Genomic DNA, 26,806 nt, shown 5'->3' on the forward strand with positions numbered 1-26,806 from the left:
ATGTTTGCCACCTTCCATTGCTTTGGAACTAAGGAAAATTTAAAAGCTAGTTTACTCAGAGCCATTAGTAATTCAGCTGTTTTTATCTGATTTCCTTTAGATCTCACGGTTGAATGCCAGCTGGTTCTGTTCATTTATTGTTATTTATTCTATTTTACCTTCTACTGATATTTCAGTTTAAAGTAAATGCCTCTGTGTTAAAAAAGAAACCCAAAACCAACAAGCCTACATTTATCATATTTAATATTTATAAAACCCCTTCTGATTATGACTGGAACTGGAACATGAAGCCTGCTTCGCAGTACCTAATTGTTTCAGCTTTTAGGTGCTGTTCCACTCTATCATGCCAGAGCATTTAATAACTTGATAGTCTTTGTTAGCCTAAATATCCTTTCTAGAGCTTCACAACCTTGGCTTAAATTTTTACTACTATTTTTGCACATGGCTTCTAGAAGTGGCTACGCTTGGTATACGTTTATGTGATTGGGAGATCTCTTTCTTGGGCCTTAGATGAGGCCTGTCACAGCTGGTAAACTGTCAAATTTGTGCCCACATTGGATAAGGAAAGCTCAGAGTCAAACAAATTTAATGTATCAACAAGTATCTCACAATCCCTGTGAACTGAAATTCTTTGTCTAAACAGAAGAGTTCAGAATTACAGTAGCAATGGCAAGAGCATAAATTTTTCTCAAAGGGGATGGTGGTAGTGACTGCCAGGTATTCTGTAAACCTGACACATGGTTGGGGCATGTATGGAAATTTAAGGAAGACTATCCTAAAGGAGAAGAACTAAATGCACCCTTTTCGTTTGTAGTCACAACAGAGGAAACTGAAAAAAAATCCTCCCCATGGTTTCTATGTGTGGTAAAGGAATTTTTGTCTAATATATACAGTTAATTTTGACAAGGTCTGTACATCAGAAGAAAGTCCAATTTGCATTAGCTTCAGCTTGAAAGTGAAGTAAAATGTAGGTCAGCGCTGACTCAACTTGAGTTAGTTCCTCTCTACATTTTCTTTTCTGCCCCCAGGTGAAGTGTGTTCGATACTGGCCAGATGACACAGAGGTCTATGGAGATATTAAAGTCACATTAATTGAGACAGAACCATTGGCAGAGTACGTCATACGCACGTTTACGGTACAAAAGGTAAGGAAATCTTCAATCACCTGAAATTTTGATACAACACTTAATTTGTGTTCGGAAATGTGAATTCTGGGAAACATATCCAGAATGCTCTTGGAGATGGGAGATGTTACTATCTGGACAGGTTTCACTTCAAAAGCCTAGGTTTTGGAAAGAGATTCCAATTTTGGACAAGTGATTTTAAATGAACATCTTGATTTAGCCACAGAAGTAGAATCCACAGTACACAAAGTTTAAATGCATCCAAAAGCCAACAGACAGTTGATGGTATGCCAGGAATAATAACTGTCATGTTTCACAGTGGCAAATTGCACATGAAAAAGGTATCAGTTAAAATGGATGCCAGGTAAGGTCCCCTTTCAACAGAAATAAAAATATAATAAAGGGCAGAGTATAAAAATTATCCCCAAATCAGCAGGTTTTGGAAGATTTTTGTTACATGTAATTAGAAATCGGAAGTCTAACTGTCAGAGTATTCCAGGTCTGTCCAAATTACTTCTCAAACATTCAGTAAGTGGTTTTAAAGCTTTTCAGAAATTCCTGCTAAATGAACTTCAGCCACACTGGGAATATTATTCCAGTTCTCTAATACATCAGCTCCATATTTCATCAAATCACTGAAATACCTGTTAAGAAATGCTAATGCCAAAACCTGACAGGTTAGAGGACTTGCTGCTGGATTCCACCTACATTTCCTGGACGACAAAATGTCACAGCTAACTGACACTTCTGTGTTACCTTTTGCAGGGCATATACAAGTGGTGCCAATCTTCACGTACCAGTAACCCGGGCTCACCAGAAAGGCTGAGTGATGGGTGTGGGTACCAGTTTCTGCCCTTTTCGCCACCAGCTGTAATCTCAAACTGAGATTTTTTGGCAGGAGATGGCAGAAAGTCTACCGTTGCCTGGGACATGCCCACTCTGTAGATGTTCATTCCCCAGGCTGTTACTTCAAAGGCTCAAAAAGGATTTAAGAGTGACTTCTTGGGGGTTTATGGCAATAGCACAGAAGGAGGCTGGATAAGTGCAGCCATGGTATTCTGGGACTGAAGTCACCCTGTAAAGTTCCGAATCAGCTGGGTTTGAACTCTAAGACAACAAGTTTGAACTTGGAGCTGACATTCACCTTCATAGTCCTCAGTCGTATGTCACCCGCTTCATTTGTACTTGGAGTTCAGCTTGAAATCTCTCAGAGTGAAAGCAGCACAGGACACATTCCCACGTATAACGGGGGCTAAATGCTTGCTGAGCCCTCTGCGTGAGGGAAAGGAGCAGTGATCAGAATATGCTGATTGCAGTCTGATGGAAGAAAAATTAAGGCTGTGTTGTCTCCTCAGAAAGGCTACCATGAGATCCGAGAGATTCGGCAGTTCCACTTCACCAGCTGGCCAGACCACGGGGTTCCTTGCTATGCCACAGGCCTCCTGGGCTTCGTTCGTCAAGTGAAGTTTCTCAATCCCCCAGAAGCAGGACCCATCGTTGTGCACTGCAGGTACCTGAGCTCTTTGTCTGAGCCTTTCCTCCAACAGCTTTTTCAACTTTTTTCCTTTTATCTTCTCATCTGGCAATAATAATTTTATTTGTTTAAGAGTATAATTTGTGGGCCTCATGGGAAAACAAAGTGGAATTTGGTTTTCTTTTCTAAAGTGGCAGCTCTGGAGCTTAGCTGGCAAGAATTGGAGATGATAGAAGTAGGTCAGAGAAAGCCATTCGAATGTAGAAGACTCTCTGGTGGCATATACTTTCTTAGATGCTCATAGCAGAGCTGGGAAAATGGTAAGTATCTGGGACAGCCATTCCAGTCGTTATCTACAAGAAACCTCACGTGGCAGAAGGGATGATGCCCACAAAAGGACAGGGCTGCTGGCAGAGAATCTCAAAGCAATTTTGCTTTTGTTTACCCACATGCACTGCAGTTCAGCTTTGTATCAGCGTCAATAGTCTTATCTGAAACGTTAGTCTGTCTTCCTGGGTCTGGATGCCAGCCGTTAGGCATCCTGGCCTCCTCAAAGCCCAGGAGCTGGAATGGGAATTTCAGACTGAAAAACTGCCCAGTGCCTTCCAGCTGTGAAATAAAAGGGGAATGCCTGAGGAAACCTCACTACTTGGTTTACAGCTGTGAAAATTCAGACTATTGAATCACATGCTTGCTAGCTCTTCGGCTGCTGCTGTTACTGGTGAGGGCTCTTCTGCGCTGATTTCTTCCAACTGAGCTTAAAGCCCCACTGCGCAAGGCAATACATGAATATGTAGGAGAGAGTCCCTGGCATGAAGAACTAAGAGTTTGAGGTGTGATCAGGCATGCTGGTGGTGGGAGAGCAGACACACACACCCGGACTGGCATCAGAGTTAGATGACTTCAAATGCAAGGAAAGACATTGCTACAGAAATGGAGTTTGAGTTGCAGCAGCTACTTCTGCAGTGCTCGAGCCACAGCTCAGGGCACGTCTTCTGTAAAGGAGATGTGGCTGGAGCACAAGGCTAGAGAGCAGAGCTGGCTATCCCAAAATCTTGCCCCTAATCAGTCCTCAGGCAACTGCCTCTAAGTGCCATGCAGTCTGATAAAGGAAGAGAGAGATGATACATCCGGCAACCTCTTTAAAAAGGAAAATCAACTAAATCTTATTTTTTTAAAACAGTTTTGGATCGGGGGAGTGGTTTTTTTGTGTTTGGTGGTTTTTTTTTGTTTTTTTTTTTAGCAAGAAATGAATAAGTTTTTAAATAAAATACAGCTAAGTCTGAGGAGCTTGCAGAAGGGAATTTGTTCAGAGCTCAGGGCCTGATTTTGCTACCTTGGTGCCATGGCATGGGTCTGGCCCTGGGAGGAGTTTGGACCTGATTTATTGTCACCAAGACACCAAGGAGAAATTTTTCATCCTTCACATTTTAATGAATAAATGCCATTTCCTCTCTGTTATTTATCTGCTTTTGAATTTTAATGACTTGCTTTAAGTGGTAATTACCAGATTCTCCCTACCAATGCCTGGCTGGATAATATCACTGTTCGATATTTATGAAGTGACAGGATCCTCTAAATATAGAAATGTTAAAACTATTTGTTAAAATTCTGAAAAGCTGAGAGATAAAGGGAGAGGAAATGCCACTTATTCATTAAAATTCTGCAAATGAAAAATATCTTCTCTCTATTCAGTAGTTGATTAATCTGGTCCATTAATTTATGGTCATTCATATCTCCTTGCTTTCGGCTCTGCTGGAGTTTTCATGCATCTGAAGTTCCCCTGATTTGAGGTTTTTCCTTCTTCCTTCGGAGTAGTGTGAAGAGACGTTCTCCTCTCCCTATCCTTCACACCTAAACAGCTTGGATGATTTCCCAGGAGGGAACGAGGACACAATGACACCACGGTTTTGCAAGAGACGGACCAATTCTCACAAGCAGTGGGGGGCACTAAACTGAAGGCTTTGAGTAGCTTCAAGCTCCTTTCTGTAAAATTTTAGAATCCACCACTTGAAATCACCCTCTTTGGGACCCAAACTCCTCTGGATTAAAAAGGGAAAAGAAATGTTTGAGGTGAAGGACTAAGCCCCCTTCATCATGCCCACTTAGGTAAATGTGTGCATGCCTTTTAAAGAGTCCTGTGGAAGAAAATTTCTGGAATTGTGTCTATTTGCAACCTGGAGCCTGCTCTCGCGCATCCTGTGTGGTGAGAGGTATGCAGGTGAACCGACCTGTAAAATCATAATGATTCTTTTCGTAATCTTTTTTGTTGATCTTCAAGAATGCAAAGCTTTTTTTCCTGCTACCTGAGTCAATTTCCCTTTCAAGAAACATCATTTCACCTCATTCTCTAAAAACCTAAGCTAATATAGCTACACACAAAAATCAACCCAGTAGGAAGAAGGGAGCAGCTTCTGAGAAGACAGCGGTGTCTGTGGTGCGGTTATTTTCTCCTCCATAGAGTCCTGCCTCTCCACGGTCCCTTGATCATGCAGACTCTCATGGGTTTTTTTCTTTTTTTAGTGCTGGGGCCGGGAGAACAGGGTGCTTTATTGCCATCGACATCATGCTTGACATGGCAGAGAATGAAGGCGTGGTGGATATATTTAACTGTGTGCGAGAGCTGCGATCCCAAAGGGTCAATCTGGTGCAGACGGAGGTGGGTGCCAGCAGGTCTCCTCTTAGGATGTACTGCTTTTCTGTCAGCTTCTCCACTCAGCAGGAGCCCAGAAATTCATGAAGTCAACACTTGCTTGTTCTGCGATGTGATTATACAGAACTTTTGGTGGCTAAACATGTCCAGATGTGCACTGAATCCCATTCACTGGCAGCTACTCAGGGCCTCCAAGACAGGAGGGCAAACTTTGAAGTTTAGGTCTTAGCATTGCTGATTAATTTTATTCTCATAGTAGAAGAAAAGCTAGCTCCTGAATCCTCTCATGATTTATTCATAGGTATACCGCAGACTCCAATAGTACCTAGTTTTTATCAATTGCAAGCTAAACGAAACATCCTTGATTTAAGCTTTGGGTGCTGCTTAAGCAAGCTGCTCCATCAGGTAGTGTCTAGCAGCTGCACAAACTTCCATGGAACTGTTTTCCTGGTGCACAAGCTTTATGTACGTGCTTCAGTGCCTTCCCTTCCTGGGGCAGGACAATAGCCTGGAAGAGAGAAGGGCTTTTGACTTTGTTGGACTTCTCGTATTCAGCTCAGGGCAAGAACCTTACCCAGAATACCAAGAGCCCAGGGCTTTTGAAGAGACAGGTGGCACAGACTTGTTAGTACAGTTGTTTCCCTGGTGTTACCATAGGTCCAAAGCACAATCCATTCCTGACCGTTGCCTCGTGACTGTGAACAGAGTATCTTTACACCCTGATTTCCTCCTCAGCCCACCCCCATTTTGTCCCAGCATTCCTGAGAGTGGTGACTTCCCATTTGACTTGTAAATTTGAAATGAATACATGAGACCTCACATTCAATGATGGATGAAATATGCTCACAAAGCTGTCACATAGCACACTGTGTAATTTGTCTCCACATGAAACAGAGCCAAATATGCATATTGGTCATGATTTAAGGAAAAAACCCAAAAGTGTTATATTTCATGATCTGTACTGAAAATATGGTTTTAATATCTTATCCCCTCCCTTGTGCAGGAGCAGTATGTATTTGTCCATGATGCCATTTTGGAAGCCTGCCTCTGTGGCAACACGGCCATTCCAGTTTGCGAGTTCAGATCCATATATTACAACATCAGCAGACTAGATCCACAGACCAATTCCAGCCAGATAAAAGATGAGTTTCAGGTAATTTCATATGTCTCAGTCGTTGCAGTTGGTGTATTGAAGGTGTTTAATCAATTTCTGTGTGTTATTTTACGATTTCCAACAGAGCAGAGAAGGGGAACACTGATCCAAGGTCTGACTGCAGCGGATTTTTGTTGTTTTACTACGGAATCAGGCAGAGATTTGTTTTTGAGCATGGACTTTTCAGCCTTTGGCAAGGAAAAATTTCCCCCACCACTTCAGTAGAGCAAGGGCACTAATTTTCACAAATAATGTTGTACTTTTCAACAAATACTCTGTTCTTTTTCTTCTGTAATTTATGCAGAAACATTTATGCCTCAAGGTCCCTTATTATCTATTCTCATGGCTCATATGCTGCTTCTGAGTCTCAACAATCAAGTTGTTGACATCCTTCCATACGACGGAGAAAGTGAGCTCAGAGGCGTTACTGTCTCTATTACTAATTTTCAATCAACTGAATCCTTCAGTTCACTCTCTATGTTTTGCCAGGCACCTGGTGGTAAGAACTGAAATGACATGTAGTAAAACTCACAAGTGCTAAAGTAGCACGGTTTGCCTGGGGCAAGTGATGGGACGGGGACCCCTCCACCTTTTGCTATCACCATTGCTTATCCTGCTCTAATAAATGGGCTTGGGGCACACGAGCCACGAGCCCTGGGCAGTTGTACCTCTTGTGCAGTAGAGAACTCACCCTGCAGAACAGTGAACTAAGCTTTCCAGTCTTATTCCCCATATACCTGTAAATCCCTTTAGGATTTTCAGCCAATGCCAATGTATGGAAAAAAAACATAATATTGTGGGAAATCTGGGGCAAGGTGACTTTGGCGGGGGGGAGAGAGAGGCCTCTGCTATTTGTTAAAAGGCCATTCTTCTTAGCCAGCGGAAAAAAGGTGGAGATTCCTTTAATTGTAGAAAATGCCTACTCCCTTTCCCAGCAGAGAATCTTTTGCAGCAAGAGAATGTCTTTTGGGAGCCCCCGTCTGAGTCAGATGTCTCTTTTCCTCACTCTCTATGCAAAGGGAAAACGTGTGGTTTTTATCTGAAACCTTACAGGGAGTCATCAGGGTCAGTATAGTGAGATAAAGAATGTGGATCCCAACTGATGACAGTCCAATTAAAAAAAGATCTGGTTTTATCAATTGATATCAGATCCATGAAATTGTTTCTGGTTCTGGACACTTGGCATGAAGGAGCCAAAGCCTAATGAAGGAGCCGAAGCCTAACTTCATCAAATGCTGTTATAATATTAAAAAAAAAAAAAGTCACCACTTGCTGGGCTTATTTTGTCATGATATGAGACGAGATTTATCGCCTGTGTGCTTGTTCTTTTGAGCTGCCAGGGGCTGGCAGCTCCTGTGGGAAGGAAGTGTTCCACTGTACTTTGCACAAGAGGTTCATTTCCTGTCTAGGTGTAGAATCTATTTTTACAGGATTTTGGCTCAGAGCATTCTTCAGCCCTAATCGTCTGGATTTAATGCAAAAGATGGTATCTTTTGATACAATCTTTGTGAACCAGTTGATCTAACTATAGATCTGTTGGTGCAGTTTGTACTGTTTAGCTCCCACTGGCCCTCAGGTAAGGCTGGGTGTATTTCTCATGCACTACATGTTGTCTGAACATGCAAAAGCTCATTCTGGAGGTTTTTTTTGTAGTCTGAATAAGTACAAAAACAAGGGAAAGAGGGGAAGGGTGTAAAATAGACAGGAGTAAATCACTAAGAAGTTACCTGCCTAATTATCTGCATTGTCAGAGACCTGAGATGTTATGTTGCTTCCCCAGAAAGACCACCCACTTTCCATCTCTAGGCAAAGGGACTTTTATGCAGAACCTGCATAATTTAGAGCAACTATATTATTTCAAGTTTATACTTTGACACATTGCTTTATCTTGGATTGTTTGACCCTCCCCTTTTCTCCAGTCACAACCTCTCTGCGGCAGAAGTCAAGCTCTTTGTAAGAATTTTTGGCCCCTAAATATTTTGTGTTCCTCTGATGGCTGCAAAGGAATTCACTGTATGCCTGAATGGGCTTTGCTCAGGAAGAGGAAACGTAACAAGTGAAAGTAGAATGACATCAGGTAGGCACTGATCTGCCGTGACTTAACCAACAGTGTTAAGATGCATTCACTTTGATTTGCTATTTTTGGTCCCTGCTGACCAACCTGGACTGGTTTGTCAGGAGGCCTCCACAATAACACAAAAGAAAATCAGATTCAAAGAAATACAGCCTGTCAAGGTGTGGGAAAGACGGATAATGGTAAAAGACTGACAGCAAGACCCCAGAGGTAAGGTATGACGATGTAAGTGAAACATCCTATGTGTCACTCCAAAAGGAAAACAGCACTCTAAATAATATATGAAACAAATAGACCTTCCTGCTTAAAATCCCCAACATTTGCTCTTAGTTTTTCAGATGCATTGTTAAGATAAATCAATAGTGTGACTGAGGAATCACCAGAGGATTTGAACCTAGTCTGACCTGCTGGGTGAGCCAGGTCAATACTCCGGGTGCTTCTGCACAGGATTCGCTTGAAGAGGGAGAAGGATGCATGCTTCCACCCTAGGGATGGTAGAATCATGAGATTTCACTCCATGACCATGTCAAAGCTGCAGCTTGTACCTGCAACAGCTATTTCCAACCTCTAGGAAAGAACAGAAACAGTATCTAACTGCTGTGGGGTTTTAGAGATGGAAATTGTTGGAAGGGGTGTAGTCCCCTCAATTTATTCTGGAGCTTCAGGTGTTCGGAAGAGCACCTCAGGACAGTGTGCAAAATGCAATGTATGATAACAGCAACCAGCTCCTCAGTGGTCCTTCTTCATTCTCTGGGTTCCCAAAGATCTGCTAGTCTAAGCACCTTTAAAATAAACGTGTTGTGCAGACAGCATCCCTCTTGGAAGTGCGTTCAAAGACACTCAGCCTACTTCTTTCTTTCCTTTCTTCCATCCCTCCTTCACAGACTCTCAATATTGTGACACCGCGTGTTCGGCCGGAAGATTGCAGCATTGGTCTTCTGCCGAGGAACCATGACAAGAACCGCTGCATGGATGTGTTGCCCTTGGACCGGTGCCTGCCTTTCCTCATCTCCGTGGATGGCGAATCAAGTAACTACATCAATGCTGCACTCATGGATGTAAGCAGCACCACACTGTCCCCGCTGACCCTAGACTGCATCGAGTTTATTCGTTCTCAGGATACTTTTCTGGGAGAAAGGGATCCAAAGCAAAAAACCTTTTTTACCTGCAGTTTCTGGGTCTGACATCTCCAAACTCAGCAAAGGCACACAAAAATGTGCCATCTAGACCATGATTATCACACTACTATTGTAGTTCTGCCTCACATTAGTGGAAAATTTTAGTCACCAAAGTTCATGAGCATGCAGCCTGAGGGTTTATCTTAGGCAGGTGGACAAAGAAGTGGTGGGACAAGTCTTCCCATACATTGGTTGTCTATAACTTGGGAGAGAAATGTTCACCAGGAGCTGCCAGATCAGCTCTCTGAAAAGAATAGTTTGCAGTGTGGAGCGAGTGATTTATCTGAGCTTATGCAGTTAAGAATATGGGAGTACAGGGATCAGATGTGCAAAATACTTTAAGGCTGAAGGACATGAGTTAAGCTGGTGTGAATCTGTCTGAAGGCATTTTCCCTTGCTTTCTTTATAGGCTGGAATCCCACAGCACAGGTCGTTTGTAAAGGGTGAATTATGTTGATGGTTCCATTTTGCTGTGGTGCCTAACTGCCTTTGGACAGAGATGTCTTTAGAGCCACTAATTATTGCAGTTGGGGTATGTGTAAATATGATCCAGGGTGAAATGTCATCATTTTTTCCCTAGCAATGTTGGCATCGGTCTTTTTTAATTTTGTCTGTTCTTTCAGTCTTTGGGGAACAGAGATACCACTGCATTTAAGAGGTTAAGTCAAACGGTCACAGAATTAATTTTAGATATTTTTCCGAAAGACTGTGATGTTTTCGTTGCAAATATGCCTAAGGAAACCTTTTTTTTCTTGAAAGTGTGTTTTTTGCTTTGGCAAATCTGCAGAAGCACAATCAATTCTTCTCTGGTTTCTCAGAGACTGGAAATGTGTTTGCACATTTCAGCCCTCATTACCTCCAAGCACTTTGCTAATACTTGTGTCCTTCCCCCAACAAGTTCCTGCTAATTAAAATTTTTTGTAGGAAAGGAATTTTTCACCCGTCATTGAAATTCAGCCACTATGATGTTCTCTCTCTCTCCTTTATCCTTCCATAGAGGAATCAGCAGCTTTTGGGGAAAAAAAATCAGAGAGGGGAACAGCCAAAGATCCCACATTTCATAGGCGTTCCTGTTGAGGCCAGACTTTGCAAATTCTTTGTCTTTTCCAGTAGCCTCCTGTCTGCTGTCTTGTACTGAGCATGGACTCTCACGAGATCATCCATCCCATATTGCTTTGAACTGTCATTAGCTCTTTCATTGCGTGAAGACAGGCACATGCTGGGGATCACTTGACAACAGAATCCCAATGCTGATCATTTTATTTACAATTTCTCATGTTTATCTCTTTTTTTAAACTTCTCCCCAAATCTTATTCGACTTATAGCTTGCTCTCTATATTAGGATGGGAGAAGTGCTAGAGCAGGAAGGGATGATGGTACACCTAGAATGGCTTACAGCCTGGATTTGGAAGCATGAATTGCCCCAGGAAGGTGATCTGGCAGGCTGCTCTGCGCTGTGTTCTCCAAAACGAACCTTAGACACAGAACGCCATTTGAACCCTCCCTCAGGGGGGTGAATCTGGGCTCCTGGTTTAAAGTCTGCTGGAGACTGTCTCAATTCGTTGACTGCAGAGCTCTGCCAAGCCAGCCTCCTCTGTCTTTAGTTAGCTTCTGGGAATACAGCCAAAGGGCTACTGATGCCCACAGAGGGAAGGAATTCTCCCCCGGCAGATTTCAAGAATCCTGACCTTTCCTCTTCGTGCCCTCTGTCCCTTCCACGTAAATAGACCTCAGCATCTTTCTGTTGAGAATCATTGGAAATCCATGTTTGCATATGCAAAATTGTTTGTTAAGAAGAAGGGTGAAATACTGTCCCTCACTTTCCCATAAAGCAACTGAACATAATCCTTAAGCGAAGAGGCTTTACCCACGTCTCTGAGTCAAGCCCTACAGAAGTGGTGGTAGGTTTGTATTTAATGCGTGGGGCTTGGAGAAAGACACGAGTCCATGTCACGTCCCTGTCGTCATTGTTCCCCCAAGATCCTGTGCATGTGCTCTTACATGAGTAGCTAACATCTCTGGGTCACCTTCCCTTTAAAACTGGACAGTGAGCCTGGTTCCTCACCTGTAGGAAAGAAAACAGGTGGCGTTTTTTCCTCCTAATGGCAAAACCCACAAACACATCTTACCCTCAGCCAACAGTTTAGCCAATTGTGCAGTCTGCTGTGTTGGGGCACAGTGCAAAAACATAGCAGAAACGTTACGATGTTCTTAACTCTAATTAAGAGATAAGATTCACTATTTTATTTACTACTCTTTTGCCTCCGTTGGTCTTATACAACATAGCTTTTGACCTATACTGGTGCTCCTATGTTTGAAATACAGAGTAGGGAGAAAGGAAAATCTATTCCAGGCTGATCATTTCCTTTTCCTTCTCTCTACTTCATGTCCCATCACCCTCCTGACACGTGCGCACTCGGAAGCATGGCACAGCTGCCTGCAAGCTGGTACAGAGCGTGCACAGCACCTTCTCCCCCTCCCAGCATGGTCTGCTCAGCACTTCCACCCACATCTGATTCACGTGGAGGAGAAAAGGCAAACCCCCACAACTGCCGTCTTAATACTTCGGGGGTTTCTTTAATTCTTTACTTTAAATCCAAAAACTTACTGAGTTGGTGTTTTTTCTTAACCCAGAAGTATCGTGCCTTTTGATTCAAGTCTGCTTCCCAGATGTACAGCACAAAGGACTGTGTGGTTTGGAGGCTCATCTAAGCATTGCCTGACGTGGCTGGAAAGCGATAAAGTTTTGAGCTGGTAGCCTTTCATCACGAAGTGCCTCACAAACATTCATTAGCACAGCCCTGCAAAGGTTAGGAGCACAGTTCCTCCTATTCGTGGTTAGGGAGATTGAGGTCAGAGAGCTTTTTTGAGGTGAAAGAGTAGCATCAGAAATTAAATGCCAATGTTGCAGGCTCTGAATATTGCTCTGCAGGCTCTGAATATCGCTCCACAGGCTCTTAAAGGATGGCTGGGATCCAAATGTGCCACCTCTGTAGCGCTACATCTCCAGGGAGCAATAGCAGACAGGGGGGCTAATCCCTTCTGTAGTTTCTAGAGTCCATTGCAGGAAAAAGGATAGCATTTGCTTCCAGCTGTTTTCTTTCCAATTATTAGTATTACTGATGGTAGTAGTAGTAGTAATAGTAGAATTAGTATTATTTGCTGAGTCTCAAAATATAAATAATTGATTTGGGTAATCTCTGCTCTTGTGACACTTTAATGAAATGTCTTCATTGGGAGCAAAAGAATCCCATTATGAGACATTCATTCATTGCAGAGCGATAACAAGGAGAAGGATATGTGATTCGTATAATCTGGTTAAATGGCTCAGATTGCCTAGCCATAGCCTCCCGGGTATAATATTCGTTTGAATAAAAGTTGATTGAATTTTTTTTTAACTAATCTTATTCTTTTGTTAGAGCCACAAGCAACCTGCTGCCTTTATTGTAACCCAACACCCTTTGCCCAACACCATAGCAGACTTCTGGAGGCTGGTGTTTGATTATAACTGCTCCTCTGTCGTGATGCTGAATGAGATGGATGCAGCACAGGTAAGTCATTGTTCATCACTTCTGTCGTCTAACTTTCTTCTCAAATCTGGGCAGTTTTAAGAGTATTTCTGCTGCTGTTTTCCTGTGCCCCCTCCCCATTCCCCCATCCCCCACGCCAGTAAAGAATGAAGGGGAACTGGAAAGTAACAGGTATTGTTTTGGGGGTATAATGAAAGATAAATCCGCGTTTGGCTCCTTCTAAGGCAGCTAATTCTTCCTGCAATTAGCAGGGATTAGATATCTAAATATGTTGTGTTTGTGGACCTAAATCTTCCTCCCAAGCCTGCTTTCTTCCCTTTCTTATTTTTGTATTTAGTTCAGAATAATGTTCCCTACCACAGCCCTAGTGTGCTTCATGCTTGCCTGTTCACGTGGCACTTCCAGAAGAATATAAGCAAGAGAGATGCTGAAATCACTGAGGGATCTTTTCCCTGAGATTTCCAATGCAATTCTGTAGTACTGAGAAGTGTGGTTTGCACAGTTTCTGGAGAAGCACATTGTGCTGTGTATTTTTTTTTTTCTTTCTAGTGTCATGTCCAAGTTGGTTTCTTGGCTACCTAAACACCCCATTATTTTCAGGAGTTGAGCTTGCCAGGGGAGGATCCGCTGCAGTCCCTCCTGTACTAGCACTTCCAGCCACCTTGCTGACGAGTGGCAGAAGATAACAGCTTTCAAAAAGGCGTAATCATACAATTTGTGTGAAGAGTACATCTGGCATGGCTAATTCACCCATTACAGCACTTGTTAAACAAGAGAGGAACCCTCAACTAGTTGGTACTTCGTGGATTAATTTTTCATTTGTATCTTTGCTGTCTTCAGAATCTTACCACACTTGAAGGCAGCAAGATTGTTGGCCTCTTTTTTGGATGGTAATGGAGAAACTAATCCCCCCATTCACTGAGGAGATCTCCCTTCAGGGTGAATGTGATGGGGTTTCATTTCCAGCCGCAGTAAGAGCTCTGCTCAGAAGTGGGCTCACTTGGTGGCCCGCAGAGTCCCACCGCTGTGTGAGGAACTGGGGGTCCTGTGCATTTGCTGCCTCCTGTCCGACTCACCCAGCCTGATTCTGCATCTTGGCAATGAATCCTGAGGCAGATGTCATCTTTGCCTTTTTTTCTGACACTTCAAAGAAAAACACAGCTTTTTCTGGAAATTACGCACTTTCTCATGCTTCATTCTTAGAAAACGCAAACCAGTCAGCCTCAGCCAGTGTTACTCTCGCGACTATCTTTCTGCAAAAGACTTCACCTGCATTGTTTTTTTCCTGGCAAAGTTCTGTTTTTATGAGATAGTCTGTAGGCACAGAAAAGGAGATTTGGTGATACGGAGAGTCACTTTTTCAGTTATTCTAGTATGGTGTCACCTATCTCGAGGCTGCAGCCAATGCCGAAAACACCCAGCTAGCACTGGAAGTTAAGGATGATTTTAAAGCGTGTATGTTACGAGCTTTCAAGGCAAGGTGTAACAGTTTGCTATCAATTGGGAAAGTGAGACTTCTGGAAAAGAAACTTGATGTTGTGCTTGCACTGCCATTGTATGACAGTGTTGTACTGATCTAGCTGTTCATCGCTGCCTGATACAAGCACTGTACCCTAAGCACTATGAAACTGTTAATGTACAGTTGCCTGCAGATACCAGATTTGTGTGCACGAGCAGGGCGTGTTACTCATCCCCATGGGTAGAACACAAATACCAAAATTGCTTATATAAAAGCTGTGCCAGAACCGAGAGAGGAGAAGAGTTGAAATAAATAGGTAAGTGAACCGTGAATCCACTAAGCAGGGAAAAAGTGTAAATAAAACCATGTGGAGGTCAGAGGACATAACAGACCACTTTAAGCACTGTATATACGAATACATTTGGGTGGATGGCTACTCACAGACCCGCTTTATGAAAAGCAGACTTTTAAATATAAAGGAAAGGCTTTTTCTTCTTCCAGCGTGCCTTGAGGTTGTTTCCTAAAGCACCTGCTCACCTCAAACCTCCTTGCCTATTTGACAAACACTTTGAGAAGAGTTCTGTAGCCTGCTTGAAAGTCTGAATGAAGAGTAAAGACAACCTACAAAGGAGGACTTGCTTATGTGGTCTTGGCTGCCTTGCTTAATCCTGAAAAACTAACAAGGGCAAAGATGCATAAGATTGCATGGATATCCTACCCAATTTCAATCCCATATGATCAAAGGACTAACAGGAATACAGAATTAATGCAGTAGCATGCACACGTTTGACGTTATTACTGGCAATGATTGAACTTGAAAAGCTTGAGATCAAGTTCAAATGAGCATCTGGGGGTTTCAAAACTCCCAAAAAATTACACTTGAAAATAGGAAGAAAAAAAACAGAAAGAAATACAATCTCAGCAGAAACTGCTAATGAGATCTCATGCAAAATATTTTCTTGCCATGATCTATTTCCAGACGGATTTGAAATACTTAGATTGTAATTTGTGTGGATAGGATTTTTTTTGTACTTTCAATTCAGTAGTATCAGCATAAGAAAAAAGCCTTCCAACCTGCTTCACAAACTTCAGAGATTCAGTTGTGGTTCACCCTGAAATTGGAGTTGCTCTTGCTGCTCTCAGAGCTAACGCATTCTCCCTCCCCTGCTTGCTGTGGTAGAGTCAGAAAGCTGAAAAGTTCATCTTACACAAAATGGAAGTTCTACTTTGCTTGAATTAAGATTAATTTTCTTGGAGCATATACTGCTTCCTCATTTTAGCACCAAACCTCTGTGGTTCCCATTAAATTTACCTACAGACACTAATCTTTTAATGTTGATTTTAAATCTATACCCCTACAGAAGCTTCATTTGACAGCCACCTTTTGACCCCAGAATTCAATCAGTTATGAATTGTGTCATACAAAAATAATGGGGAGGAAAGTCAAGCTTCTAAAATGTATTTCTCTTTTCCTTTCTTATTCATGGTATAAAAAACTTTTACTGATCTAGAAGGATTTTTTCTCTGAGCAAATACTTGTAATACAGGGTTGGTTATGGATTTTGAGCCGGTTATAAATTTGAAAGGAAAGAAGACTGAACATGCATTTCCTTGTCAATAGTTACGGTGCCTTCTCTTTCTTCTGGTGCTTTCTTTAGCTGTGCATGCAGTACTGGCCAGAGAAGACATCCTGTTGTTATGGCCCAATTCAAGTGGAGTTTGTTTCAGCAGACATTGATGAAGATATCATCAACCGGATATTCCGGATCTGCAACATGGCCAGGGTAAGATCAGTGAAATGCTGTTTTCCTTATTTATTCTCAAAAATGTATTTTGGCATGAGGAAGAGGCAGAACCAAGACTTGTGGTTTAGAGATGCCGAATCTCTCACCTAGGAACAAAATTCCACTGCAGAATTTAGTAACTACTTGCTTTAATTAACATAATTGCATCAGTCTGTATTGGTAAAAGGCTCTTGGCTAAAATGAGAAAGTGGATGGTAAGAGCTGAAATGCTGTATTTAAATGGAATGCATTTTTCTATGTATATTTGAGAACAATTAATCACTTAGTAGCCGATAGAAAATCATCAGTATCGTAGGAAATAAACTGGGATATTGTCACCAGCTCTCCATCTGTCAACTACGATGCAGTGTCTCTGAAGAGCCACGCAGTGTTTGCTGGCTACCCTGGGATTCCCAGTTGCCACTGTTTTTCCTATAAATAAGCAACTGCCATTTCTGTAAGCAAGTCTTTGTCTGTATCCCTCAGCCCCAGGACAGCTGAAATGATAGAAACAAAGTTTGTCTGCACACTGGACCATGGCAATGCAACTTCAGGGCTGCAGGGAAGGGTTTCAGTAGAGGATTTTTTCTCTCATTAGTTGTTTCCCAGATTGATTATGTCTCCTTTTTTGTTCCTTTTTCATTTTTTTTTCTAATCAGAAATGGAAACAGGCTCCACAAATTACATTTTCATGCCATTTAACACATCAGTCTCTGATTGTGTGGTCGGAGCCTGTGCAGCAGTTCAATCATGGCATGGAATGAACCTTGTGGTCCAACTGCATGAACTGATAAATCAGTTAGATATTCAACTTCCTATATCGCAGGCCAACAGCCTCTGAACCAGGGACAACCTGGAGTCATACAGCTAGTAAGGGTAAGGCTCTGTGACTCTCAGGGTGAAGCTGGCTCGTAAATGCATGGCTGGCAGGGTGGAGGCTGTGGCCTCGCAGCTCTCTGTACCCGTCCATGTTCAGCACCAATGACTGCTGCTAAAACCTTCATAAGGATCCTTTCCTGCCACAGTCCCCAAAGTTTTTTTGAGGACCTTCTTTGCCTTTAGTTCTTGTGGCACACCTAACCTCCAGCACGGGCTACCAGGAAAGACTTATTTGATCTATTCATACAGTTTGATGAGACTTTATTATCCACTGAAAACAAAACACGGGATCCAAAGCACCTAGTTTCTCCCTGCCTCTGTCATATCTGAGGTCACCATTGTTATCCAGATTACCGAAAAGTCCTTGTTTCCGCTCCGTATCAGGTATCCAGAGTGGAGGATGTTAATGATGATATCAGATTCAGAGGGGAGGATGCTGCGTAACTAGTGCCCGTGCTTTACCAGATCTCTCTGCTTCCTGCCCCGTTCCATTTAACATCTTGCCAATGCTCTTTGTTTTAGCCCCAGGATGGGTATCGCATAGTTCAGCACCTACAGTACATTGGCTGGCCAGCGTACAGGGACACCCCTCCTTCCAAACGCTCCCTTCTGAAGGTGGTCAGAAGATTGGAGAAGTGGCAGGAACAGTACGATGGAAGAGATGGACGCACTGTTGTCCACTGCCTGTAAGTAGGACTGGAAAACATCTGTAACCTCATGAAATGCTGTCTGAAGAGCACTGATTATGGATCTGGAAATTTGGTGGTTTGCCAGGCTTCAGATGTGGAAAATGAAGTTAAATCACGTTAGTAATACACTTCAAGTTGCATATTGTGCTATTATTATTTTACTGACTGTGGTGAGGAGTGGCCGAAGAAGCTCTGCTGCCTTCTGTTGTGTAGGTAGGCCTCAAGATTGGAGCCCAGACACAACCGAAGCAGCACTGCCACGTGTCCCGCTCCAACCATGGAGCTGCTGTGAGCCCCACAGTGAGGAGTGAGGAGCAACACTGCAGTCCCTGGGGCTTCCCTGACCTCCACTGCCAGGGATCAGCTTAGCCCTTCCATCCCTGTCTCCAGTGTGCAGGTCTCCACTTCCACAAGCCCGTGGATGTCCTTAACCAGTCCTTACTTTACAGCCCTTTCTCTAAGCGGTGTGTAAGATGTTGTGAAAGCAGTGCTTTCTTCCGTTCCCTCAGTCTTGCCTAGTTTCACATGTAGCATCTTTTCTTCTGCGCCCAGGAACGGTGGGGGACGCAGCGGTACCTTCTGCGCCATCTGCAGCGTGTGTGAAATGATTCAACAGCAAAATATCATTGATGTGTTCCACATCGTGAAAACGTTACGGAATAACAAATCCAACATGGTGGAGTCACTGGTAAGCTTTTTTTTCTGCTCCTCACCGTACCCAGCATATGCAGGGGGAATTTTAGGATGGGTAGAAAAATTCCATGGCTTAGCTCAGTATGAATAAAAACAATCATAACAGAAAGTAATGAGAATTAAAACCAGTCCCATTTTAGCATACGCAATGAATCCTCTGGTCCCACTGCTTCTCTGCTTGAGCAGACGGGGAACAGCTGCCCTGGCAGCGTGATGAGCAATGTCTCCCACACCTAGATGCCCACAGGAGGTTAAGCCCCTGTTAAGCTGTCACCATGGCCGTGAGGAGGGAGTGGGATTTGTCCTCCTGTGCACGAGTACAGCCTGGTGCTTAATGCTGTGACATGCCTTGAAACCTGGAAGGGAGAGCATTCCAAACCCCAGGCCTTGCTCCCTGCAACCGAAGAGATTAAACTGTCCTGAATTCAAACATCTTAATCGATCACACTAAATTCTTTCCTCAAAAACAATGCGTGCAACGAGAGCATGAAGCAAATAATGATTAGTCCATACTGTGGCTCTCTTGGAGTGTTTTTCTTTTTCATTGACAATACCATGTCTTAGTGATGCTTGTTCAGGATCACATAGAAATACAACTACTGTTTGCCTGGACCTGCCAAACAGTATAAGAAAGAGGGAGGAGGCATTTTTGCCAGCTTGTAGAATGAGGCTCTGAAGAATTTACCTGTACCCTAATGTCACTGGTTTCTGTTCTCTCTTTCAGGAACAGTATAAATTTGTATACGAGGTTGCACTGGAATATTTGAGTTCCTTTTAGCCCAGTGGAGGGAGGGGAGCCTCCGAAATGCCAGACCCCAATCTGTGGCAGACGCTTCTCCCCTCTCCCACACTGGAAGGGAGTGACAAGTGCGGGAAGGGAAACCTCTCCTTCCCGGAGCAAGAGACTGCGATTGCACAGACCTCACTGGAAGGAGGAGATGACGCCTGTGTTTGCTGCTGCCTGCTTTCTATCGGAACATCTACTGCTTCTTAAATAACCTACTGTAAAAATTAGCAAAATGGGAGACAGACTGAAAGACTGGACTTTCTAATCCCCTCTGACTTCTCTCCTCTTTCGGTTTGTACTTTTGCTCTCCTTGCTGCAGAGTGGGGAAAGAACGAAACCCTTAGGAAATTCTCATTTAAATGTTTCCCTTTTAATCTCCAATTTTGTTCTAAAATCCCAGTCTTTAATTTCTGAATTTCAGGCAGCGGTCATCTGGGAAAAATGAGATAGCCATAGGGGGTATATGAAATGTTTCATTACAGTTTCTCTACCTTACCTGTTTCCTTCTATTCATTTTTCCAAATGGAAAGGCCAACACTAAAAAAACCCACTGGAATTCTCTTTCCATATGTAGCCCCTTTTAGCATGAAAATAGATGGCGAAGATGAGAAGCTGTTCATGGATTCACTGCCTCGGCTTCTACACAGATGTTTCCTCCCAGTTTCTGCTAGACTCCAGGGCTGTGCATGAACTGGTTACATCTCTCTGGTCCGTGTTCCTGTCAGTGCTGGTGAAGCAATACCATTAATGAGTTTCCCAGCCGCTTGAACCTTAAGGTTAAATATTTGCATCAAACAAATTGCATTTGTCTTGCAACTTTTGGTAACTTTGTTACCATATTTTTCAAGTATTTTCTGGGGTACAGTGTTTCTTTGAAAAACAGGGTATAAAGTAGGTATTATTGATCATATACTATGTATTATTATTTTTTATTTATTATTTGTATTGCTGTAGAACTTAGGACCCCTAGTCAAGACAGGACCCTGCTGAACTAGGCACTGTGCAAACAGAGAACAAAGAACGTTCCTGCTCAAGAGCTTAAAATCTGAAGGTAATCTTAAAATTGAGTTTGGTCAAGATTTCCTCGCTATTTCCAAACTGTTGTACAGTCAGATATAGCTGAGTGATTTATTTGGATTTCCAGGCCCTACAAGCTTCAAAATGGTAACCCATCTAAGCTGTAGGAAAGGTGATGTACAGACACAGAAACCTATTCTGACAAGTGTTAGACCAGCACAGCAACTTTCCTTCTTAAGCAAAACAGCTTTTGTTTTGCTCTGCAAAAATGCCTCTGCAACTCTCCTTCTTTGAAACAAACGCCAGATGTGTTTTGCCACGGTTCTGGATCTCACTCTGACTTCTAGCAGCTAAGAAATTGCTTTTCTGAAAGAGTATGTTTAAATAGTTAATCATTAAGGTCTGGAGGGTAATCTTGGAGAAAAAAATAATTGAATGAACAAGGCCTTACAGTATTCAGTACTTCAATTTAGCCATTTCTTTATCTTGAGGGTGTGGGGATACGAGGTTGGTCTCTGTGTAAATTAGATTCTGGAAGATGTAGGTTTCTTCAAATACAGACTTGCTAAAGGATAGACTGAAGGTAAGAGTTTAAGGAAACTCCACATTCCTACCACCCTGTAGTTGTCCACCCTCAGGTAAATAGACCGTACTGAGAGCTCTGTCATGTCGATGCCTGGCACAGAGCATGCCAGAAGGTCAGAAAATTTTGCTACTTCTGTATGTGAACTCAAAAGGACCTCTGCTTCATGGTCATTCTTTTTTCAATAGTCATACCTTTGCCTTGACAATGCAGGATGAAAACTAAATCTGATAAAAGCAACTCTGGACTCAAACATATCAGTACGTAACCAAATAGCTATCAGCTCTACCAGGACCTGCAAGAATCTAAGGAAGGTCGCTTGGAACAGCAATAATCCTCTTCCTGCTAGGCAGAGGAGGGGCTTGCATAGGATGCTGAACCGCCTAGCTCATATTCTTTCCAAGGAGCTTTGGATTCTTGGCTTGTTCCAAGTGAATATGATGAAGGATTTGAATGAGCTGGAACTGCAGTGTCCTTGATGTAGCCAGTGTGCCACAAAGTATTGGTGGGAACCCCCTCACAGGTGCCTCTGCTCTCTTTCTAGTTGGTCCTTTCTGTTGTCTGCAAGGAATCACAAAACCACCTTTTGTTCCTATTGGGGCTGTAGGTGAACGTCTGGCGTCTCATGAAACAAACTACTGGTTTTAATTTTTTTTTCCTTTTGCCATTAAGCAGCACAAACAATTCTGCAGAAAAAAAATAGAAGGCAAAGCAAAACTACTGAGAGAAAAAGGAGAAGGAAGGCATAATATTAGTGTTTAGATTACAGGTGGCTTGCTGTAACAGTGTAGGTCAGGAGCTGGAGCCATTAGCAAAGAAGAAGGAAGAGGGAATCCTGATCCCAGAATGGGATTTTTCAGCAGCTGCCCAGGTAGGAGGAAACTAAAAGTCAGCAAAGTGTTCATGAGTTTGCTATCAGCAGAAAGCCAGAGGGAATCACTCCCTGTGGATACTCTGGTAATATTAATTAGCATTTAGTATTCTGTTAATTTTACATGGAAAATAGTATAGTGATAGGTCCTCATCGTGAGTTACTGAAGGACTAGTGCAAGCACTGAGGGAGACAGCCAGGATAAAAGGAAGAGAGAGGTAGAAGAAATGGCGATATGACTGAGATGTGAAGTATAGGAGGAAGTTCAAGGCTTAACAGTAGCATGAAGGAAAGTGGATTAAAAAAACCAGAAGTAAGCCCATAGGAGGGATGTGTGCATGGAGAGAAGCACGTGTTGGGTAAGCAGGGCGGAACAGCACTTGCAGTAGAGTCCTTTAAGGTCTTGGGGTAGGTTTAAATGTGTTTTCATAGTATGAAAAATGCTACTAGAGGGTCAGGTGTGTGTATCAGTGTACCCAGAGCAACCTGCCATGTGCTTTTAGCCTTCTGCAAATGCAAAGTGACATTAGCATAAACTGCAGGGAAAGATATTTAAGGTAAATTTTACTTCGTATTTGCAAGGATCAAGTTTAATACAAATGTTGGTTGTCACAGCTTATCATGTGACAACTCAGCTGTGCATGTCAATCTTCTTCTAATGTCCAGCCGACAATCTGTGTGGAAAGATGCTCAGCAAACACTACAGATTGTGTTGCCAAACTGTTATAACGTCATGCAGCTACGTTGCTTTTGGGGGACTGACTCAGCCTCAGTCTGTGTTGGCTCAGGGGTCTTTATGCTGTTCCTCACTGCATAATGCATATGTGATGAATGTGAATTAACGACAAAGGGAATTGTGTGGAAAGAGAAGTTCGCTTTAAATAACCTTATTACCTTCAGGTTGTTTAAACCATAGAGAGCAGCCTATAGCAAACAGTGTAATGTGTTTGAAGCAAGATTATGGGTGATGGGTTTGTTTTCACTGGGAAAGAGAGAAATTATGAGGTGAGATAAAGGAGGCTTTCTCACTCCTGAAAGGATGCATAGTCAGGGTGAGCTTTCCAACCTAGGTATCCCCTGCTGTGGATAGAAAGCAATAGTGTACAGTAGAAAATGTCAATTCCTCAATGACTGAATTTTAGGCTGGAAAAATATGATATTGACAATATTTGAATGGTCATAATGCGGATAAATTTATTCCCATTCAGCCATCCTTCAGCGGTGAGGGGGCACTGTTAATTAATAGCATAGTATTGGTCTACAGTGAAACGTGACATACAGAGAACTAGAAATAGGTAAAGAAGGATGGAGCAGGGCTGACTATCTCACACATGGGGCAACTAACATCTTAAATTATTAAGGGACGTAGCTGAAGCAAAGAATTCCAGAGCTACCTAGGCTGGCTGCTGCAGAAGGAAGATCCTGAGTTGTCTGCAGGAAAGAGATAGACCAAAACCCCTAGAAGGTACAGTAGGTCTTAACAATCTTTTCTTTTTTTCATTTTAGTTTTGTACTTGGTGGTTTTGGGTTTGGGTTTGGTTTGGGGTGGTTTTTGGTTTTGGGTTTTTTTTTGGTTGGTTGGTTTTGGTTTTCTTATTGGTTGGTTGGCTTTTTAATTAAGATCTCCGCAGGAGCTGTGTCCTATGCTGGGACTTTTTTTTTTTTACTTTTTCAAATTAACTGTAAGGAAAATGGCATTTGAACTCCTGCAAATAGGCGTGAGGTACTTGTTTATTAATGTAAAAAAATGAGACCATGCAAGGTAGTAGAACGTAAATGTGAAGGTAACTGAATCAGGACCTCTGGTGGCCAGAAAGCAACTGGGAATTTGGTGCATTTCTTGTGCCTGCAGTTTGAAATAATTGGTCTTCTCTGATCAGGGAAGTCTCTGGACTAGGGTTACTAGGAGGCCTTTCAATTTGTGATTGAAATTCTTTAGCAAGGTTGCACAGAATTATATCTGTCTTTGCTATGGTCAGCTCCAGCCGGTTTTATAAGCACACTGGTGGTTCCCTCATAATTTATTAATGTTTTAGCCATTTATGTGAGTATTTTGATCCACAGGGAACAGGCAGTTAGGAATGAAAGCTTTCTAAATGCATTGAAAAGCTGTAACTTTTGTGGCCTTTACCTCAAAATCAAACTGCATTTTCTGTACCCTCTCTTGGGCTCAGCCCCTGCCCACATGCACACACATATCCAGGTAACTCCCAAAAGGCAGAGGTTTTGGGAAATGTCTGTGATCCTTAATCAGTCTGGTCGTCATAACTCTGTAGGGCAGAGGGGGGAATCCCAAAGCTTTTGCCTAGAGAAGCACGTATCTGTGTGTCAGTAGTTTCCAATCTTTTATTCTGGATCTGTAAATTCCCTGCAAAAAAATGTCAGCGGCAATGTGGACCTCACAGTAGTAGATCTAAGCCTGCAATTGGTAGACTTATTTTTCCATTTACTTTTCATACGCCCTTTAGAAGTAGTTTGTGGGATTTCCCTTGGGAATCTCAAGCCAGGGATTGCTGGTCACTGCTCTTGATGTCCTGTAGAATCAGAGAAAGGAGAGAGGCTCCTGCAGCAGGTGATTCAGAAGGCAGTTAAACCAATTGCTGTCTGGAAGAGAAGGAAAGAGAAGAAATCTCATTTGGGGAAACCAAACATTGGAAGAGAAGGCAGATTAAATGGAGTCCTGAAACAGGCAGGAAACTTGCACCTTGTTCTGTCTCCCATTCTTGCACGGCTGCTCTTATATCTTTCTTAATCTTCTGAGCTCATGCCAAGATTATAAAGAACAGGTGACGCCACAGTCCATGCTGTGGAGCTCTGTGGAGATGGAGCCGTCGGAGTGTAACAGAGGGACAAAGATAAAAGGAGGTTTGCTTGAGAGAGGAATCTTCAAATATGAGGTGGCTCTATCTGTCACACTTGCAGAATTCTTAACAAGTCATCTGAGAGCAGCGCACAGTCCTGACGCGGTCCTGGAGGCGCAATGCAGTGGAAGCGTTCCACTTGGAAAACCTCATTGTCCTGTAATAAATTTAAATGATCAACGCCATTACATTAGTAGCACAGTTAACTTTTATGATAACTCCAGCCAGTGCAAGGGGCATCTCAAGAACTTGGTGTGAGCCTGCTTTTATTTTGTTAGAGATTCCTTCATTTCTCTTAAGTGTACGAACTTCAGTGAACGCCAGTTTGTAAGAAAAATAAAAGGGGCCATGTGGCAAAAGTTATTCAGCATAGCCACTGCCTTTGGGTCAAAATTCAGTATACCTCCTAGGAGACTGTGAAACGGTAGAACAAACTACTGCATCTTCCCTGCACAAACCTTTTCAGGAGTAGAAACAGGGGAGCCAGCTAATTAAAGTCAGGGAGACAGAAGTGAGTAATAAGGATTCTGTTAACCCTCCTGCGTTCCTATTTATTTAGATTGCAGTCTTCTATAGCCATACATCCATAATATAAAATTTGAATGCAAGTGCTCTTCCTTTCCCTGTCCCCAAAAATACCTACAGCTCTTTCATCGAGGGCAAGCCAACAGCGTAGCAAAGCCCACTTTCTGCAGTCTTGGAAGAACTGCTAGGAAAATCTATCATGTATTATCTGTCCATTGACTTGGAAAAGGTGTCAATCATCTTCCTCATATACATACTTGAAGAATGTACAATTTGCTGTAACAGTCAAGCAAAATCATACATTTTCATACATCAAGACTAAATCCTGGAGGTAGTGAGTGTGATGGAAAGAAAAAAGAAAAAAAAAAAAAAACAAGCTTGCTGACTTCCAGTGACCTCTAGTCTATATCCTTATTTGCTGTGTTAAAATATTTTAAAAGCGTCCCTTGTAAAAAATAAACTATACTCAGAATATCCTACAGTTTCTTGTTGAACTGGCATAACTGTGAAAACCTGGCAGTTTTTTCAGTTTGTAGAAACATGAGAGGTCTAAATTAGCCTTTCCATCCTTGTCCCAGTGCATCTGCAGAATTCTCACCACTACTCTGTTTTCAACCTGAGCCTTAAAAAACAAAATAATGCAGCAGACTGAATGACAGATGCTGGTGTTCCCATCGTGTTTCCTGGTGGGGGAAAAAAAAACAAACCCACAACTAAAAAAGAATGAAACGAGAAAAGAACAAACTAAAATGTTTTTCTGGCAACTCTGTTCTACATGAGCTGTTTTAAGGAGTATAAACACGAGCCAGTCTACACCAGTTTGTCTGGAGCCAGCTTTTGTTTGTTGCAAGGTGAAGGTACACGCTCCAGACGTACTCTTTGGGACCGGTCCTGGTTTTCTCTATATAGGTTTCCAACAACACAGTGATTACTTTATTGGAGGTGCTTGTCGCAGAATGAGTGTTTCAGTGGGGATATTTTTCACTGGGAGATCGGATGCCCCGAAACACTAATATTTGGTGGACTTTGTGAGATACCTCAAATGTGTTGCACTAAGGAGATTTATTTCCTTTATGAGTACATCGTCTTTCAAGGAGGACCTCCAGGAAATCTTATTTGTGTGAAATTACCGAAAGGAGCGCATTTGCAGGGATGGAAGTGGGAGTGTGGCCAGCACTTTACAAGCTTTTGTGAATTTAGATACTCTAAAAATAGGCTCTCTAAGACAAATGATGGTCAGTTGTTTGCATTGCTGAAAGTCTAACCGGACTTCATGTGCTGTACTTTCATGTACCGTGAACAGAACTGGCATTACCCGCTCATCACCCCTGTAGCCCTTTCTTACATCTCCAGCACTTAAATGCTGTACTTCTATGCCAAAAGTTTGAGCTGTATCCTTAATACACCCTTTAACCCATACTGACTAACCACATTGACAAAACTCACTCCCATATTGGTTTAACCTCCTTCAC

General features: G+C 42.5%; 1 protein-coding gene across 3 annotated transcripts in view; it reads left to right on the top strand.

The window, feature by feature from the left end:
* The window catches only part of PTPRT (protein tyrosine phosphatase receptor type T), a 475,775-nt gene extending 449,978 nt beyond the window's left edge, over nucleotides 1-25,797 (top strand). For all 3 annotated transcript variants that reach the window (XM_075108692.1, XM_075108691.1, XM_075108690.1), the window contains 10 exons: nucleotides 1,029-1,145; nucleotides 2,480-2,634; nucleotides 5,122-5,257; nucleotides 6,255-6,404; nucleotides 9,363-9,536; nucleotides 13,076-13,207; nucleotides 16,304-16,429; nucleotides 17,831-17,994; nucleotides 18,550-18,685; nucleotides 19,415-25,797. In XM_075108692.1, coding sequence (XP_074964793.1) covers nucleotides 1,029-1,145; nucleotides 2,480-2,634; nucleotides 5,122-5,257; nucleotides 6,255-6,404; nucleotides 9,363-9,536; nucleotides 13,076-13,207; nucleotides 16,304-16,429; nucleotides 17,831-17,994; nucleotides 18,550-18,685; nucleotides 19,415-19,468 — 1,344 coding nt within the window. In that variant the 3' untranslated portion in view covers nucleotides 19,469-25,797. The remainder of the gene's footprint in view (nucleotides 1-1,028; nucleotides 1,146-2,479; nucleotides 2,635-5,121; nucleotides 5,258-6,254; nucleotides 6,405-9,362; nucleotides 9,537-13,075; nucleotides 13,208-16,303; nucleotides 16,430-17,830; nucleotides 17,995-18,549; nucleotides 18,686-19,414) is intronic.
* Nucleotides 25,798-26,806: the final 1,009 nt, after the last annotated feature.

This window comes from Phalacrocorax aristotelis, chromosome 13 (genome assembly GCF_949628215.1).
Source record: "Phalacrocorax aristotelis chromosome 13, bGulAri2.1, whole genome shotgun sequence".
NCBI lineage: Eukaryota > Metazoa > Chordata > Aves > Suliformes > Phalacrocoracidae > Phalacrocorax > Phalacrocorax aristotelis.